The sequence below is a fragment of the Nyctereutes procyonoides genome, unplaced genomic scaffold, assembly GCF_905146905.1.
Source record: "Nyctereutes procyonoides isolate TBG_1078 unplaced genomic scaffold, NYPRO_anot_genome, whole genome shotgun sequence".
In the NCBI taxonomy this organism is placed as follows: Eukaryota; Metazoa; Chordata; class Mammalia; order Carnivora; family Canidae; genus Nyctereutes; species Nyctereutes procyonoides.
This window is the reverse complement of record NW_026575134.1, coordinates 17,719,248-17,737,537: the sequence shown is the minus strand read 5'-3', so window position 1 is coordinate 17,737,537 and position 18,290 is coordinate 17,719,248. Positions and strand designations below refer to the sequence as shown.

At 48.7% G+C, this 18,290-nt stretch overlaps 1 protein-coding gene across 1 annotated transcript in view; it reads left to right on the top strand.

Annotated features, from left to right (window-relative positions):
- MAGI2 (membrane associated guanylate kinase, WW and PDZ domain containing 2) overlaps positions 1–9,944 on the top strand; it is a 1,298,069-nt gene extending 1,288,125 nt beyond the window's left edge. The window contains 1 exon segment of the mRNA XM_055301214.1: positions 9,361–9,944. Coding sequence (XP_055157189.1) covers positions 9,361–9,944 — 584 coding nt within the window.
- Positions 9,945–18,290: the final 8,346 nt, after the last annotated feature.

Sequence of the window (18,290 nt, the reverse complement as noted above, 5' to 3'; positions counted from 1 at the left end):
TTCAGGGGCTCCGCGTCCTTGCCAGTTATTTTCGGGTTGTTGGTTTGGTTTGGTTTTTCCTTTAACCACATTAGCAGATGTGTAGTGGTATCTCCCTACAGTTTTGCATTTTGCTGTTAGTGATGTCGAGTCTTTCTTATATGCTCCTTTGCCATTCGGATATCATCCTTGCTATCATCCTTTGCCCATTTTTAAAATTGGGCTTAACTATTAACTTAATGGCTGACATGTATATAAACCCTCATACATAGTGTTTCATTTGATCACAGGTCTGGGAGGGCACCGGGCAGACAATCTTCCCCAACTCTTGGTTTTCCATCTCCCTGAGAAATTGAGGCTAGGATGCTCCAACGGCTTGCCCGAGTCCACGCCGAGGGGCAGCACTGGAGCTGGAAGCCAGGCCCGCCGGACACCCCTTCCTCTGCCAGCCGCTCTCCCTTGAAGACACGCAGGGCCACCGCTGCCCAGCAGGGGGTGATCCGCCCGCCGAGACTCCGGGTGACTAAGTTAGGGCCAGGTAGCATCTGTGCCGCCCCTGTGCCCCAGACATCTCCATCGCCGCTCGCCAGCAGAACGTCCCCGTGCTCGGTCTCCCTTCTCTGGAGTCCAACTCCCAGCTGCTAACACATAAGGGGAAAAAAATCTAAAAGCAAACCTTCCCTTTCTCCTCTTCCCACTCCCAAATGGGGATTTTTACATTTTAAGAGGGGCTCTCAGAGGCACGTTCTTCTTCATGTAGTGGTTTTCAAACTGCTTTATTAGAGCTTCAAGTGAGAAATGGCCTAAAGACCCAGGCAGGGGTGACGGTTACCAGAGAGCAGGTGGATGGTGAATGGAAGGAAAGGTGATGGGGATTAAGGAGGGCGGAAGAGACCGGGCAGGTGGGAGGGGGGTGAAGGGCCAGAGGCTCTGGGTCCACCCCACCTAGCCAAAGCTGTTCCATTTTTGTTTGTTTTACACATTGGCTTTCATTTAAGATTTTATTTGAAAAGAAGAATGTGCTGCTTTCCAAAAGATGCTTAAAATAAATGAACCAGCATGTTTCTCATATATCCTGTAATGCAGGTGTTGAACTCATTGAGACCGATCTCTGAGCAGCACCACATTCCCAGGTCGCATCTGGGTCATCAAGACTCTGCCTTGTTGAAAAATACAGCCGAGTCTCACAATCTGTACTCCCAGACACACCTCTGATGAGTGACACCAAGACAGCAACCCCCTTGGCCCTTGGGGCACAGAAGGGCTTGGCTGGAGTCTTCAGACCTTGATCATTTCCGTTTACTCCAGTCCACTGACGACACACCGTATTTTCCATATTTTTCTACGTGTGTCCTGGTGTAGAAGAAGAAAGCAAGCACCAAAACAGAGGAGGGGCTTAGGCCCGGGCTCTGGAGTCCTCTTGATTCTCACTTACCCTGAGCGGCCCTGCCACATTGCTTAATATATCTAACCTCTGTTTCCCCATCTACGCAGTGGGGATAATTGCAGAGCTGTTGTGAGGATTGAAAGCTCCTGTATACAATGCACCTGGCACAGGTCAGGTTACAGGTGAAGCCTTCAGTAAAGGTAGCTCCATGATCAAGAGCCCCATCGGCCCTGAGATTTGCTCCTTCAGCCCTGGAGGTCAGGTTTGCCACAGGCTTACTGCTGCACCTTTGATTATGCTCTGAAAATGGTTATTTTGCTGCAAAAATAAGCAAATATGGTCACAATTTTTAAGGTCATTGATGTTTATAACACCTAGTTTGCATCTCTCTGGGAACAAAGGTGACACAAATACATGTTTGAATGCCATTAACGATGCCTCCAGACAGGAAACCATGCTTCAGAAAGAGCAAGAGCAAAGGAAAATCATTAATTTGTTCAGAAGTTTTTTAAAGGCACATTTTTCTTTGTATTTCGTTACAAAAAGCAATCACCCTAATGATGGTTGAACAGATCCAAATGAACCATTACGGCTTGGACCCATCCTGAAAAGATTTTTCTTTTGAACACCAAATGACCTCACATTACTGTTCTTTGATCTACTCTAGTCATTGTTTCTTACATTTTCCTATAATATTGTAAATTAGAAGAAAATATAGTTCAGTGTAACCACATCAGTCTTCTCCAACCCAGCCAACCATCAGCTGCAACAGGAGAGGTTTTTTTATAGCGAGAAGGGACACTTACCAAATCCATGGATCTCTTTGCAGAGTAAGCTCATTTGTTTGAGCAGTAACAGTAGGTCTTGAACTGACTCTGTGTCTCCAATATCTAGTAGGAGTATTTTCAGGCCAGTCCAGGTCAAAGTGTGACACTGTGAGGGCCATTTTAAAAATACATAGTATTATCCCTGCCCTTCAGAAATGCAATTTCATTATCTTCTGATTCCTGCTCGAGTTTCCAGCATTTTCACAAATCAACACCCTCACTACGGTGACTGCCCCTACGTGTCCAAGGTTCAGACACAAATGGCATTTCCTAGTCTCCACTTAGAATAATGATGGAGCTGCCTCTGAAAGAATCACTTTCGATGGGAGTTTCTAGGATACTGCCCCAGAAGAGAGGAGTCCCATTTGACAATCAAAATAGAGGATGGCCAAGGAGTCTAGCGACAGTGTTTCAGCTGAGTTGCTAGAACATTCAACAGCCCTGCCCCACTCCTGACCAGCTACGCAGCCTGCAACAAGTTACTTAACCTCTTTGTACCTCAGTTTCCTCATCTGTACAACGTACAGTTTTCACGTGGGTAAATACAGTAGAAGAGTGACTGGTATCAAGTCAGCCCCTCACTCCATGTTCTCTGCTGCCGTTATTAGCCATACGATAGTGCTAACACTACTGCTACCTTCCTGAACACCCTTCCCCGAAAGGCAGCCACCAAGCTCTTCATCCCAGCCTCGTGTTGGCAGGAGGAGAGCAGTGCAGGGGGCCTTGGGGCAGGGCCTTGGGGACCAATGGGCCCAAAGCTGGAAGCCCTAGGGCTCTTAGCTGAGGTGTGGGGCCGGAGACAGGCCCTCCTTCCCCTTCAGCAATCCCTGGCTTCCTCCGAAGGGGTCTCTCACTCACCCTTCAGCACAGGATAAAATTAACTCTTCCTTGATGCCGGTTACATTTTCCTCTTCGGCACAATTTTTTGCTGGAGATAAGAGCCACCCAGGAAAACCAATAATGCGGATACTTATTTACTGCAATAAGTAGTCTATTCCTAGTGGGTCACCTCTCTGTTACTGTCACTTGACTTGCTGACTTTTATATGCCATAAAGAAACAAGCTGTTCAAATACAGTAGATAAGGGTTTTTGTTTGTTTGTTTTTTAATCTTAGGCATAGCGAGATACGTAGTGGAAGACTAGATTTTATTTTTCAATATTGCTGAGTTCCTACAAGATAAATCAAGAGATCACACATCTTTTAACTCAAAGTTAATAGTACACGTGTGTGTGACTTGTGTACAGATATACTAATATGTAATTATGTATTAATCAGACCATTTTCTTTTCTTTTCTTAATAAAGATTTTATTTATTCATGAGAGACAGAGAGAGAGAGAGAGGCAGAGACATAGGTAGAGGGAGAAGCAGGCTCCATGTAGGGAGTCTGATGTGGGACTTGATCCCAGGACCCCGGGATCATGACCGGAGCCAAAGGCAGATGCTCAACCACTGAGCCACCCACGTGTCCCTAATCAGACCATTTTCTAGATCCAACTGGCTAGAACCAACAAGAAGCAGGGGAAGAAACTTGACCTTAACTTAGGAGAGGGATCTGCTCCTTCCGCCAACACAGTGTGAGCTATGTAGGGTCTGTCTGGCCTGTGGTTCATCTGAACATTCACTGGCACGTTGACTAATGATTCCCCAGAGATGAAGCTCCTTTAAGCAAAGTCATTGCATCATCGTGGCTGAGAAGGTTAACAAAGGAAAGAACATCTGTGGAAGGCCAGGGGAACTTGACTGCCTGCTTTATAGATCCAGAGCTCCCCTAGCTTTTTTATCCCAAGGGGCCACTGATGAAAGCCATTCCAGTGCTTTTTTGGTTGCTGCTGTCCTTCCTCTCTGCATGCCTGTCCCAAACTTAATTATTTGCCCTCCTGTCAAATACACACTAGCACTTTACCACCATCCTCTCTCTGAAAACTGATAAAAGTCAGGGATGCAAACCTATATTTGCTGATTATTCTCTAAATGAAGATCTGAAGTGTTTGCTCAAGTAAGCATTGGGTTTCGAGTCTTCCGTGTTCTCTTTGTGCAACTAATTGATTTGTTCATCGAATATTAACTGGGCACTTATTACCATGTCCAACACCGAGCTAGGCGGAAATTCCCACTGGATAAACAAGACTACCGTGGCCGCTGCCCTCATGAAGCTTGTGATCTAGTAACTGGAACTGCTATTAATCAAATAAGCAGGCAGATAGAGAATCACCAATCATAAGTACTATGAGGAAATAAAGACAAGATGCTCCTGAGGACAGCAGAACATCTACCTTGGATTGTGGGTGATATTTAAGAGTCCTAAAGAATATAAAAAGAACCCACCATATGAAGAGTTGGGGAGAAAACTTTCTGGGCAGAAGAGTCAGCAGTGACATACATCCCAGAATAGAGAAGGAGCTCAGTGCATTTAGGAACTGAACGAAGACCAGTGTGGGTGGAGAATAGAGAGTAAATAGAGATGAGGCCGAGGGGGCTGGCTGGGGCCAGATCATGCAGGTTTTTCTGGGTCATGGTATTAATTTTGGGTTTTTTATCCAAGAACAGTAAGAATCCCTTGAAAGTTTTAAGCGAAGGAATGACATGATCTAATTTGTGTGGCGAAGATACTATTGTGGGTGCTGTATGGAGAATCAAGCAAGTATGAATAAAGAGAAGAGCAGTTTATTGTAGCAGCCTGTGTGAGAAACAGTAGCTTGGCAGGCCCATCCCTTGGGTGTGGGAACTAGGTTGGTTGTCCTGAGCATTGAACTCGGGGGAGGGTGTGTAGTTCCCAGTATCCTACACTTAACTTCTCTTGCCTGAATAACACTGAAAGTCACTGTTGAATTCTCTGCCTTTAACAGCATCACCAAGGGTTTATGAAAGATGTGCACACTATGGCCTTCTTTTAAATGGAATTATCTTGGGCAGCCTACACCGGTTGCATCCTTCCAGGGACAGCCCTGGATCTTGACCTCAGGTGGCGAAGGTGAAGGCGAACATAAGTTGACAGAGTCCATGTCCACTTGAAGATAAGACTCATAAGACTTGCAGGTGGATTCCATTTGTGAGGTGAGGGAGAGAAAGCAATCAAGACTGACTCCAAGTGATGGTTGTACCACTCACCAAGATGGGGAAAGAAAGACAGAGTGCAGAATAGGCTCAGGGAGAAAAGATTTCCACTTGGGACTTGTTACAGAGAGGATGCCAATGGACGATCAGAGTGGAGATAGCAAATGGGCAGGTGGACACCAGCCCAGAGCTCATGGCGTAGAGTTCAGAAACATCTGGGAGTACTGCTGTTTTATACTGTTGTATAAAAGCTATATGAATAGATGAGAACGCCTAAGAGACACCATAAAGCACGAAAATGACCTAAGACCAGTCCCTGAGGAATGCCAACATTTAGAGGCCAAGTAAAAGAAGAGGAAGGAACGGCCAGAGAGGTGGGGTAAAGAACAGGACGATGGAGTGTCATGGAAGCCAAGGGTTCACTTGGTGTCTGGGAGTGGTCATCTGTGTGAAAGGTGGTGAGATAAAGCATGATGATGAATACAGAGAGGTGTCCTCAGGACTTGCCAATAGAAAGATCACTGGTGACCTGAACGAGAGCAGTTTCACTCCGGGGGGCCAGCTGGTGGGTGGAGGAAGCCGGGCTGGAATAAGAGCCTCTCTCTCTCTCTCTCTCTTTTTTTTTTTTTTTTTTTTTCTGATTTCAGCCATTGGGTCTGCTGGGGACTTTGTTTGGACAGAGGGGCTGCAGGAACCCCGGCAGGCCCACATGGCTGATTTTGTCTCCTAGGATGCATCTCCATGATTTCTAATTCTAGGCTTCCTCAGACGGGAAGAATGTGGGGAGCCCGTCTTCTGGGCACCAGACTCAGTAAATGAACACAGTGACATGTGTCAGGTGGTGGCCAGGTTCGAAGAGAAAGAGAAGGGAGAGGGGACCAGGGGAAAAAGACGGTTTGAAGGAACCAGCAGGAAATGTGGCTATTTCTTCTGGTCGTCATGTGTCAAGGCTTCACGAAAACCCTAGTTTGCACCCCAGTTCAGGTCACCTCGACTAGGCGGGTGAAAGGCAAGGTGGGGGACAGGCTGCCCGCCACCTTGGTCTACTACACTCAGCTCTGCAGGCTCCTGCCTGGTGCGGGTGTCACATGGCTGGTGCTCGGGTGGGGAATTCTTGCCCAAAACAATGAAAACCATCAAGCAACTTAGTAAAGGTCCATCCTTTAAGTCATTTCACTTTAAGATGCAATTCATTTTAATTTCTGACTAATACTCTCAGTCACGAGTGGCTTGGGATAGTTTAGCTTTTGGTTTCCACCACTAAGAATTCAATGATCTATAAACAAACACTAGAGAAATATTTTTTTTTTAATAAGAGTGATTCTTCTGTATCTTTGCATTTGGAATGATTTCACCTTCTGGTTTACTGTCAAGAGTAAGAGGCTCAGAAATAAATACTAACCATTCTGTCCAGTGATGATGGGGTCCAGGTCCTGTTGGTCAGCAGTGGCCACTGAGCAGGTCCATTTCACATGCTTTGATCCTATTTGCAAGGCAACAGGTTAGGAAAATGTTCTTAGTAAGTAAAAAAGAGTAAAGACACCCAATCTTTTACTCTTGGCTGACCCATGTTGTAATCTTGGTCAAATTACTTAACCTCTCTCTGCTTCAATTCCTCCTTCAGGAAATGGTGTGAATAATATCAACCTCCCTGTACCTCACAGTTAACCCAAGGCCAGCTAATTAACTCGGCCCTACAGGATGGAATTGGCAGGGGTAGGGGAGGGGGGTGTTGGGAAGAGATAGTAAACTGTGAAATGGCATCATCACAGTCCAAGTTAGAGATTACCATTGCACCACTACCCTCTAGTTAGGCCTTTTGGAGACCACTGTTAACTCCTTCAGGCAATCTCTTCCTGTCTGATGGAGTGGCCATGGTCTATCATTTGCTATAACGGTTTGATTTTCAAATTCTAGCCCAGCCAGAAGCAGAACATACTCCAATTTTCAACAAAAACATTTGCATTTGAGGATTTTAGAATACTCCTTGAAGTAGCCAAGGCCACCTGGGGGTAGAGCAAAACCACACCTGGGGATCACAGCCATCAGGGATGGCTGATTTACTGCACTTACTCACAACCTCACCTACAAGTATGCTAGTTAATATGGCCAGTCCATACGTAGCTACTGGGACACAGAGTAGAAATCCGACTCAACCGTGTGTAAAAAATCGTTATAATCCTCCCATTGCAAAGTGCTGTCCCCTTTAAAAGTGCGTATCTCATCTCTATGATGTAAACACTTCAGTCACCCCTTATAAAAGGAGAAAATGAGGCTCAGAGAGATCAAGTAGTTGATCCGAAATCACACCTTGGTGAATGCCAGAGGCAGGATTCGATTCCAGGTCTTCTGATGCTTTTCCAGGACTTTTTTACTCCTTATGTGAACATGATAATAGAACTACCTACAAAAAGAAGGAAGAGAACACTCAGCCCTAAATATTCCATTCGAACTGAACATCCAAGGAGAAACTTTTTAAAACTGATCTGATATTGTACAGGTAGCCCAGAATTACTGGAACTATCCACCCCACTGCCTTCTGCCTGTCGTTTCCTCTTTATAAATCAGCATCAAAGGTACTGGATAAGAATCCTCAAATTTTAAGTCAAGTAGACCCTTGACATTCACTGATTGAGTCTGAATAAGGGCCTTTAATCGTCTGCCACGTATAAGGTTACAGCGGCAGGAACTGATTCCCAGGCACCGAGGCTCGTGTGTGGAGCTGAACGTCCTGGCTAGTGAGGAGCCTCTCCTGCCACCCAGCACCCCTGATCAGGGAGGCCTCGTCGTCCCCACTCACGACCCTATGCCAGTTCTGTGGAGAGAACTTACAGTCTAAGGAGATATTTCAAAGTTTAAGGATTTCCAAAGGTCTTGGGGCATAGTCCTTGCAAATATCAAGGGAAGACTATGGGATTTTCCTGCTTTAATCTTGATTGGGGAGCTAGAAACTCAGGGGTAATGTTAGAGCTCATGGTAGTAACTAACCCATCTCCGCTTCCTAACACATCTGTCTTCCTTCTACTCGGCTTCTGACCGGTGGTTGCTTTTTTAAAAAAAAAAAAAATCATTCCTCATGTGTATCATCCTGTTTTGTGTCTTGTCGTAAATTGTCTCGAGTCCTTTCTCAAAGTAGGGAGCCCTGAAACCCCGAATAAATGTTGAAACTAGGCTTCCCAGGGAGAATCATTTCTGGTAGCCTGGCCCTGCTATGCGGTCAGAACTACTAGAAAGAAGGAATGACTTCTAGAAGGACGACAGTAAACGGTTTCTGATGACTTCATCCAAATTCTGGGAGCGCCTGGTGGAAGCTAATGATGCTTCGAGTGACACCTAAGGGCTGCAAGTCACTGTCCCGACGCCTCCTCCCAGAGCCAGGCCAGAGCTTCGGCGAGCTCGGTTCGCCCGCGGGGTCCACGACTCGCCCCACCGGGTCCTCGACCCGCCGGGGGCCTGTTCGCAGCGGATGTTCCCTGGGCCCCGGGCTGCTGATGGCGCCGGGGGGCCACCGGGGCGACCTACGGCACATTGGGGCCCGCTGATTCCGGGGCTGCCGAGCGCGGGGGGCGCCCGGGAGAAGGGGGGGGCCGGCTGCAGCCTCGGCCTCTGGGGGGCGTGGCCTGAGCAGGGGGCGTGGCCTGGGCTTGAGCAGGGGGCGTGGCCTGGGCCTGGGCAGGGGGCGTGGCCAGGGCGGGGGGGGGGGCTCGGACCCTCGTGCCCCCGAGCGGGGCGCCGCCCTAACGCTGTGCTGCCCGCCCGCAGCCGCCCCGCTCTCTGGGGGCGCCCGGGAGAAGGGGGGGCCGGCTGCAGCCTCGGCCTCTGGGGGGCGTGGCCTGAGCAGGGGGCGTGGCCAGGGCGGGGGGCTCGGGCCGTCGTGCCCCGGAGGGGGCGCGGGACGCGGGCGCCGCGCTAACGCTGTGCTGCCCGCCCGCAGCCGTCCCGCTCCCTGGGGGCGCCCGGCTGCAGCCTCGGGGTCGGGGTCGGGGGTCGGGCCGCCGGGGGGGGGCGTGGTTGGGGGGCGGGGGGCTCGGACCCTCGTGCCCCGGAGGGGTGCGGGGCGCGGGGCGCTGGGCGCGGGCGCCGCCCTAACGCTGTGCTTCCCGCCCGCAGACGACCCCGGCTCCCGCAGCGCTGCCGCCGCCGCCGCCCCAGGGCTGCAGGAAGTAGGCGCCCCCCCGGAGGACGGCCCCCCTCCACTGTCCCCGTCGCACCCGGCCCCGCCCTCCGACGCCTCCCGCCACGCCGGCCCAGACCCGCCTTGGGACAGCAAGCGGGAGCACGACGTGCGGAAACCAAAGGAGCTGGCGGCCGGCGGCCAGAAGAAGCAGCGCCTCGGGGAGCAGGCGGAGCGCTCGGCCAGCCCGCGGAGGGCGGCGCGGCCGGGGCTCGAGGGGGCGCCCGGCGGCCACTGCCCGGAGGCGGGGGCGCCGGGGCCCGCGGCGGACGCGGCGGGCAGGGGGGGCGGCGGCGGGCAGGGGGCGCCCCGCGGGGCGGCGGGCGCGGAGCTCGGCCGGCGGGGGGGCCCGGGGGCGGCGCCTGCGCTCGCGGGGCGGGGCGGGGGCGGGGCGGGCGCGCGGGCCCCGGGGGGCGCCCCCCCGCGCAGGGCCGCCGTGGCGCCGGGGCCCTGGAAGGTGCCGGGCTCGGACCGACTGCCCGGCGCGCGCAGGCCGGGAGCCCCGACCGCGGGCCGCTGAGCCCCGCCGCGCCCCCGCCCCGCCGCGCCCCGCCGCGCCCCCCGCAGGCCCCCGCAGGCCCCCGCAGGCCCCCGCCGGCCCCGCGGCCCCGGGACAACCAAAACCACGTGGAGAACACCGCGGAGACACAGTGCAGTGTAGCTTTAGTAAAAAACGAAAAAAAGAAAAAAATCTCAAAAAAGCAAAAAAGTAAAAAAATGACCCCCGCTGCATGAAGGATTTGGATGCCATCCAAACTCTCTACCAAGAAACCGGACAAGTTACGAGCAATCACAAACTGGAATATCGCCTTAAAAAAAAAAAATTCAAACTGCACGGAGCAAGCTGAAACTGAGACGAGATTATATCTTTTAATTGATCTAAAGAGTTGTACATAAATTGTTCTCGACCTATCTAGACAGGGGTTTAAAGGTTTCTTTGGACCATCCGGAACTGCTGCCCACGACCCGCCCCGGCCCGGCCCGGCCCGGCCCGGCCCGCAGGACGACTTAGGAACCTAGTGCGTTCGTCGCTGTGATGCCATTTTTACTGCCATTTCTGTGATCAAATCATGTTTCTGTACATTTTCAGTGGTAGGAAAAAAAAAAGGTTTAAAAAATTGTATCTTAGGGAACAGATTGCCGTAAGTCAGAATTTTGCAGTTTAGCTCATAGATCTCAATTGGTTTTCATCTAAAATCGGCATTTTATGATTGAAGGGCCACAATTTGTCGAATCGAGGTCGGCACCGCTGCAGTTCCTTCATGAAAAGGCTTTTTCCTATGGTCTCAGGCTAGCGGAGAGGGTAGCTTCTTTGACAGCAGTGTTCTATTTCACTTGTTTTATTGTCTTTTTTAAGATCCTCTTTCCATTACTTCATTTTCACTTTGATAGAGCAGAGGCAACGGGTTTCGCCTGTATTTCTCCGATTAGAATGAATCCCCAGTATTAAAAAACCATGGCCAATTTATTTTCATGAAAGAATGTGAACCTTTTAGCATTCTTTTTCTGCTTTGTCTTCCCTTATTCTTTCTCCTTTTATTTGGTTTGCTTTCTCGTCTCTGCATCCTTTGCCATTTTTAAATGTCTTCAGCAACCTCTGGATGTTTGGGTTTATGTCCATTGATCTGCGGTTGATCCCCTATTACCATCCTTAGGCTTGCCTTTCTACTCTGCCCTTTGAATATTCCTTTGTAAAATGTTACGGCAGTTAATTATCCATTGGTACTTATTTGTAGCTACACATATTAAAAGGCAAACTGTTTTCTGAGGGCCGTTTCTCTTTAATTTGTCCTGAATGAGTGAGGCTTCATCCTTCCCAGATTCTGGCCCTTACAGGAGTTCAAATGCAGATAAGCCTCACCTCCCTGAACTTGTAGTCAAATAAGTAAAAACGGGAGATCAGATCCATCACACAAGGTCACGCCTAATAGCCTCTCTCCGTTGACTCTTTCTGTCTCTGTAAATTGCAGCAACCTGAGCACTGGCCATTTAATTTCCATCAGGCATAGGTGTAGTCGAGTTGTTTGACAAGAGGAGAACGTGGCCGAAAGCCTCAAGTGAAGAATCTTGCAGCTTGTAAAAGCAATTTCCAAAAATGGAATCCATTCATCATAAACAAAAGCACAAACACATGTAGCAGTTTACAATACTTTTGGTTTAATCTCAATTAGTCTTTCTCCCCTGGACTAGACATCCAGTAGAGTTTGCCATTAATTTATTGAATCTGGTTTTGGACAATGCTTCTGTAGTGTAGCTGCACGTCCCGGTACTGTATCCTCTGACCTTTATTTTCCATGTGTTACAAAAGGATAAAAAAGTTGAGATTACGCTTGCATAAACTCTAATTTGCACAGTTCACAGCTACTACTTGTGCAGTAATTGCTTTATGCGGCTGTAATCCATAACCTGTGAAGACAGCACATCATCTAAATCCCATTCCAAATAATATTTCTGTGTAGTGTTAGCTGTGAATTTACCCTGTACAGCTGTATCTCTATAAATATAATTCCATGTATTAATAGTCACAGAAAGACTGTAAGTGAGCAACTATTTTTATGAAACGCACCACTATGGATAAATTAACTTTTACAGAAATCTTGTTTACTGTATGATATTCTAAAACACTGTCAAATAAAATATATATCCAAAAATCTTTTCTTTTTCCAACTATATAGGCTGTGTGTTAATTTGAAGTAAGTCGTTACTGGGGGGTTAATTTTTAAACTGCAGTTTTCATAATTTTTTTTTAGAGTGTAAATTGAATGCCCCCAAACAGGACTTTTTTTTTTTCCAAACTTGAATCTAAATATCTAAATGCAGTGAAGTTATACAGAAAAAGAAAAAAAAGACTGTTGACTTTTTTTGCCCAAGTAAATCCGAGTTTTCTCAAAAGCACTCTAGTTGACACTTGCCTTTCAGCCAACTCCATCTTTTATGAACTGCCAGTATGTTTCTGTTGCTTGCTACCCTGATTGATATTGTGCCTTTTTTTCCAAAAAGGATTTCAAGTATCAATCAACAATAAATCCCATCACATTTTTTCCTTTTTATTCTGAATTTCTTCATGTTTATGCAGAAGCCAACATTTAGTGAGCAGTAGTGTAGAGGTCCAAAGTCAATGGCTGACTATGCCCTCTGCAGTGTATTCCAGAACCTACACCAGGGCCAAGAGAGGTCTGTGGAGTCTGGGGAGGACATCCCCGCCATCACCAAGATCACAATCCAAAGAAACAGCCTTCAAGCCTCATCCTGTTGGGACTTCCTACTGGTGTCAGTAGGGAGCCTCAAATCCCCAAACTGACTATTTTTCCTCCACTATTCATTTTTTTTGAAAATTAAGTATGTGTCACTTTTGGGAAAGGGAAGAAGCTGACATGAAGTGTGAAATCAAGCACAAAAGTTACAGTATTTGTAATAACTAATTCTTTATTAGTTATTCTTTATGAACTAATCTAAGAAGGCCTGGCACAAGCCAAAAAAGCAGAAGGCTCGCCAAACGATGCAATTAACAAAATGGGGTGTAAATATTAAGGATGCACAGCTAATTACCTTTTTTTAAAATGTTTTTTAGAAGCAAAAAACATAAAAGTCATTAGGACATCAGAAAGGTCAGAAATCAGAGAACAGAAGGATTAAGACAGGGACAGAGTGGGAGTGTGTTGAGGCCAGTGAGGCACCCGGCTGGCTAGAGAGGGGGCCTTCCTAGGAGTCGAAGGGCCCCAAGGTCAGGCAGGAAATACCAAGAAGTGAAGAGATCCGGGAGGGGACGGGGGCCCATGGACAAGCATTTCCCTCCTCTGAGGGCTGTCATTTCGTCAGGTCCAAGTCCACCATGGAATAGCCTTTCAGGTTCTCAAGAGGATAAAAAAAAAAAAATCAGCTTTTTATTTGAAATTTTGTGGTTTTTATAGTTGGACAAGTTTAATTCACATTTTTAAGAAACACTGAGCAAGAAGACAAAACACTACCAGCACACCCACCACTGCAGGCTGGTCCGGCCCACGGCCCACCAGTGGGCAGCCTCGGTCTGGGATCAACAGCCCAACCCTCAGCAGAGAGGCCCTGGCCCTCGTATCAGAGTCTCATTCACCTTCCAGGCCCCACACACGGGGTCTGGGAAAGCAAAAGTGCGTGGTGCTTAAGTCCACACACATGCCCAGAACAACGTGGACCGTGTATCTAAGCGTGAGGCCCTCTGCCGGCGCCCTGATGGCTGTTCTCGCACTAGAGGCGGTTTGCTGGGAAGCTGACCCAACTGAAGTCATTTGAGACTTCATTAGTGGCTCCTGAGGTGTGAGCGTGGGCCTCCCCATAGGTGAATCTGCCCTGCCCCAATAGTAGTACTCTTTTCCAGGCCAGACTCGTGGCAAAATCAAATGGCCTAATTGCCAAAGAATTTGCACTTCCCAAAGATCCTTTCTCAGACAGGCTGCCTGCAAAGCCCCACGAGTCCTCTCCCGGGCTAGTGTAGCAAGGTACCAAGCCTAATGCTGAGCTCATCCAGGGCACCAGCTGAACGTGCAGAGTATGGTCACGATTACCGGTGGCAGTGCTGTGGGCCACAAGCCATAGAGCGACATCCCAGAAGTAATCACCCCCTTGCTGGACACTTGCTGGCATTTCGCCCAGACAGCCCAGTTACCGGGGACCCCACAGAAACGTGAGTATGTCCTACCACTCAGGGGAAGGTGACTGGCAGCCACACATAAGAGTCAGCTGTGTTTTTAAGGCTTCCAATAGTTGGATGGGGTCTTTTCTTCGATGAAACTGCCTCCCGGAGAGTGAGTTCACCCAGAACAACCTGGGAATCTTGTGAAGCAACAAAGTGACCTTTGACTTCCCTTCTTCGGTGGAAGGGCAATTTTCTAAAAACCTCACGAGGTGTATCTGTGTGAAGGGAAATTAAGCCTCCTCCGTGATTTCATCCCAGGCCATCTGCCTTCACACGGAAGAGCACGCACTCCTGGGGCACGAAGAGATTTCTTGGGGGGCACACGGGCAGGGACAACTCAAATGCAATTCATTTTCAGAAATTCAACTTGTATTTTTATGCATTTCAAACCCATGGACTGCCAGTTCCACTTTGCCACCTGCCCAATGCAAGGGGCCTTTACGTTAGAGAAGCAAGCTGAGCTTATCATCCAGCCTGGATTTCACTCTGGTACATGAGCTCGGGGGGTAAAAACAGAGAGAACTGGAGAATGCAGCCCTCCTGCAGGAGAATCCAGAGAGCATCAGTAAGAAATATTCAACTGAGCAATGCCTTCCTTCATCCAGAAGCCCTGGTAGGGTTCCTATCTAAACCTGAGCACCCACGTTCATTTGAATTTTAAAATAAAGTCATAGTTTTTCTAATCGAATGCGTGATGGCTATTTGTCTGGCTTGACCACAACGACTGGCTTTGCCAGTTGGAGTCTGTGGCAGTTGTTTTCCATAAATTAAGGAGTTAAATCTACAAACGCAAGGTTTACACCAACATAGTTAAAGCACGCATACAAGAGAAAACACATCCCTTGTGAGAAATTTGTGCGGGAAAAATGTAGGTGTTAACTTTAAAATGAAACGAGATCTAAAATTTCATAAAATTATTTCAGGGGCTCCATGTGCTAACAGGGTCACTCCCTAGGACAAACCTACTTAATCCGTCTCATAAACGTTTATAAAAAGTTTGGAGTGTATACCACATATGAAACCCTACCGGCGAACAGAACACAGCCTTCAGCCTCAAGCTGCCTGTCATCTAGTTGGGAGACCACGACAATTAACACAAGACGGGATAGGGGTGACACGGGGACGCCAGCTTCAGCGGGGTGCGGGAATGGTTGGAGGCAGTTAGAAGGCATCCTGGGTATGTAGCATCTTAGCTGGGTTGGAAGGGTAGGCGAGATTGCAAGAGGCGGGTAAGGTGTCAGGGAGAGGTCAGCATGAGCAGAGTTCAGAAATCTAGAGATTTGTTAGAGAAACTGTGAATTGTTTATTTTGAGCAAGACTCTGTGTGAGAGAGAGAGCCAGAGCCAGAGAGACAGGGAGGCGGAGGGAGGGAGGGAAGGAGGAGAGAGATGTTTCAAGTGGATAGCTTATTCCATTAGGAACAGTTGGGAGTTATTAAAGCTTCCTGAGCAGAAAAAAGATAAAATCAGCACGTGGCTGTGGAAGGAAGTCCTGGCCAGCCCATCCAGGGTGAAGTGGAGGTGGGAGACGCTGGCAGGTGAGAGGTAAGGAGACCTGAGCACCCAGAATGGAGGGGAGAGATAGGAGGGCTCTGCAGGAGGGAGGACAAGCAGGCCTCAGGCTTACCTGTTGCAAAGCCAGGGACATTCACCAGGTCCAAGCCAGAGTGAAAAAGAAAATGTCAGGAGGACCACATCTAGAAGGGACAGTATTACATTTTTTTATAAATGTGAGAGCTCCTCACACTCAGGTCACCCAGTTGGAAATACTCATCCGGTCAATAATCATAGACTAAAAAGACGGGCATGCCCCAAGGAGAATGAAGCTCAGACAAGAGACTGAGCCTCGGATAAAGGTTTGGGGGCCACTCTCTAGGGTCTTGTTGGGACTCCCTCCCAGAGGTTCTGATGTAACTAAGACGGGACCATGTGGGAGGGGAAACGGCCCACGCATTATAAATACACCCACATAAGGATCAGCATGCAAAGCGTGCTTTGTTACAGAAAGGGAGGATTCTGGAAAGATGTGACTTCTATCTAACGTCCAGGAGCCACCAGGAAAGATGTGAGCCAATTTATGATCCCCGTCCTTAAGAAGAGAATGAAAGTGAGCTGCAAGTGGTTCAACTGCAAAGAACGTGGAGAAATGCATAGAAGGAATACTTCAAAACCGACGGTCCTGTCTGCCACACTTTTCACATGTTAAAGATTAGCAGGGGTTGTAGGACTCAGTGGCATACCTTCCAATTGCTTCGGTGTTATCTCTTATTAATAGGAACCCCTGGATTCTTGCTTCTTGATCTGGATCGCCAGCTCTGGGATGCCCTTAGTTGTTCCTCAAAGCAAGCTAATGTGGGCAAACGAGCTGCTACAAGATAAAAACCCAGAAAAAAAAAAAACTTACATATACACAAAATCACACACATGTACACACACAACACACACTTGCACATGAACACAGGCATATACCCAGGGAATCCAACCTCAGTATATTAATTGTGGCCAAATAAGTTACACACCCCCAAGGTACGTGAAAACCTATGGATGACTTAGTCCGTTTTAAAGCAGGCCCATGTGCAGGCATCATCTAGACAGAGAACCAGTCGGGGCCCCTGACCTGAGCCTGGTGCGGAGGGAGTATTTGCTATACACACATTTTTTATTGTTGTCGTTATTATCAGTTGAGAGATATGTAAACATTTTCAGTGATGCTGAGATTCTCATTTAACATTTATGGGGTGTTTTGCTATGGGCGAGGCACAGAGGTGTGAGACCATAACCATGCGCTAGGCAGGCACTACCCACTTCAGACAGCTGTAGGGTTGGAGGCACCAGGAAGGGAAATGTTTCACATGCCAAGTGCGAGGGGCTCTTGGGCCACCCAGGAGGAACTATTCATCCAGCCCATAATCTAGACCAGACATGGAGATACTCCATCAAAATGGCTTAATGTCATTTGAGCACCACTTGAGATGGAGGCTAGCTTGAGGGAGTGAGAGCTACCAAGGAGAAGTGAAGGAGGCAGAGGCAGGTCTGGGGGGGGGGGACAGGAGGGGGGAGGGGGGGCTGGGTAAATGGGGGCTCAGCAAGGGGTGGGAGGGGTGCAGGCGTCAGATGAGAACTGTAGGGGCAGGAGCAGCACAGAGGAGCCCAAGCCTCAGGGAATGAGGTGACCAACCCACCCCGGTTTGCCAAGGATTGCCCTTGTTTTCAATCTATGAATCAGTGTCCCAGCAAACTCGGATGGAAGGGCGTGTGGCCAGGACTGGCAAATCTGTGGGTCCCACTGGAGGTACAGAGGATGGGAACTGGCCAGGAGGAGGCTGGAGAGCCACGGGACCCAGGACTCACAGGGCCTACCAGGCCTTGGCCGAGATTTGAGCCTCCGTTGAAAAGGCAGTAGGAGGCTACTTGGGTTTTCACTGGGCAGGACAGGCCATTCCTGTACCTAACACTCTGGCCTGGAGTGGAGACCACCATGTGCTCCCCTCACCCTCCTCCCTCTCCTCTGACCTTTAGCCCTTTGTCCCTTCCTCCATCGCCTGTGGGAGGTTTCAGGCCTCCCAGGCTGCCGACGCTGGGCTCAGCCTCCTGGGACTTCTGTCTCAGGCACATGATGCCAGCCTCTCCCGGAGGACTCAGGAGCCCTTGCTGGTGCCCTGACAACTTTGCAAAGAACTTCCCTGTCTGGTCAGTGCACATGCTCACAACTCATATGTTATGGTCCCCCACTCTTTCCTCTGTCACCCAGGTGTGGACAGAAGGCTCATCGCAGGTTTCTACAATCAACCCTCATGATGCCTGGTATATAATAGGCACTCAGTGGATACTTGCTGAAAATTGGATATTAAAAAAAAAACAAAAAATAAAACTGACCTCATATCTAAATCCAAAATAGTTCCCTTCAATAAGAATGGCTCTCAACACGGTAGGTGGCCCTGACTAGTCAGAGTAGACAGTTCATAATTTTTCTCAGATTTTTTGCTGCTATTTCTTCAAATCCTGACAGAGGTGCTTGACCTTATTATTTGAGAACTGCTTGGCATGAAGGCTAGTTTCTGTAACTCACTCGAGTGCATTATTCAAAATAAACCCATGCAACTACCTCCCCTTGACTTTCTCCTGCTCATGCTCTGGCCCAGCCTCATCCCAAAGCCAGCAGGGCTGGAGCAGGACCTGGCTCTAGTTCTTATGT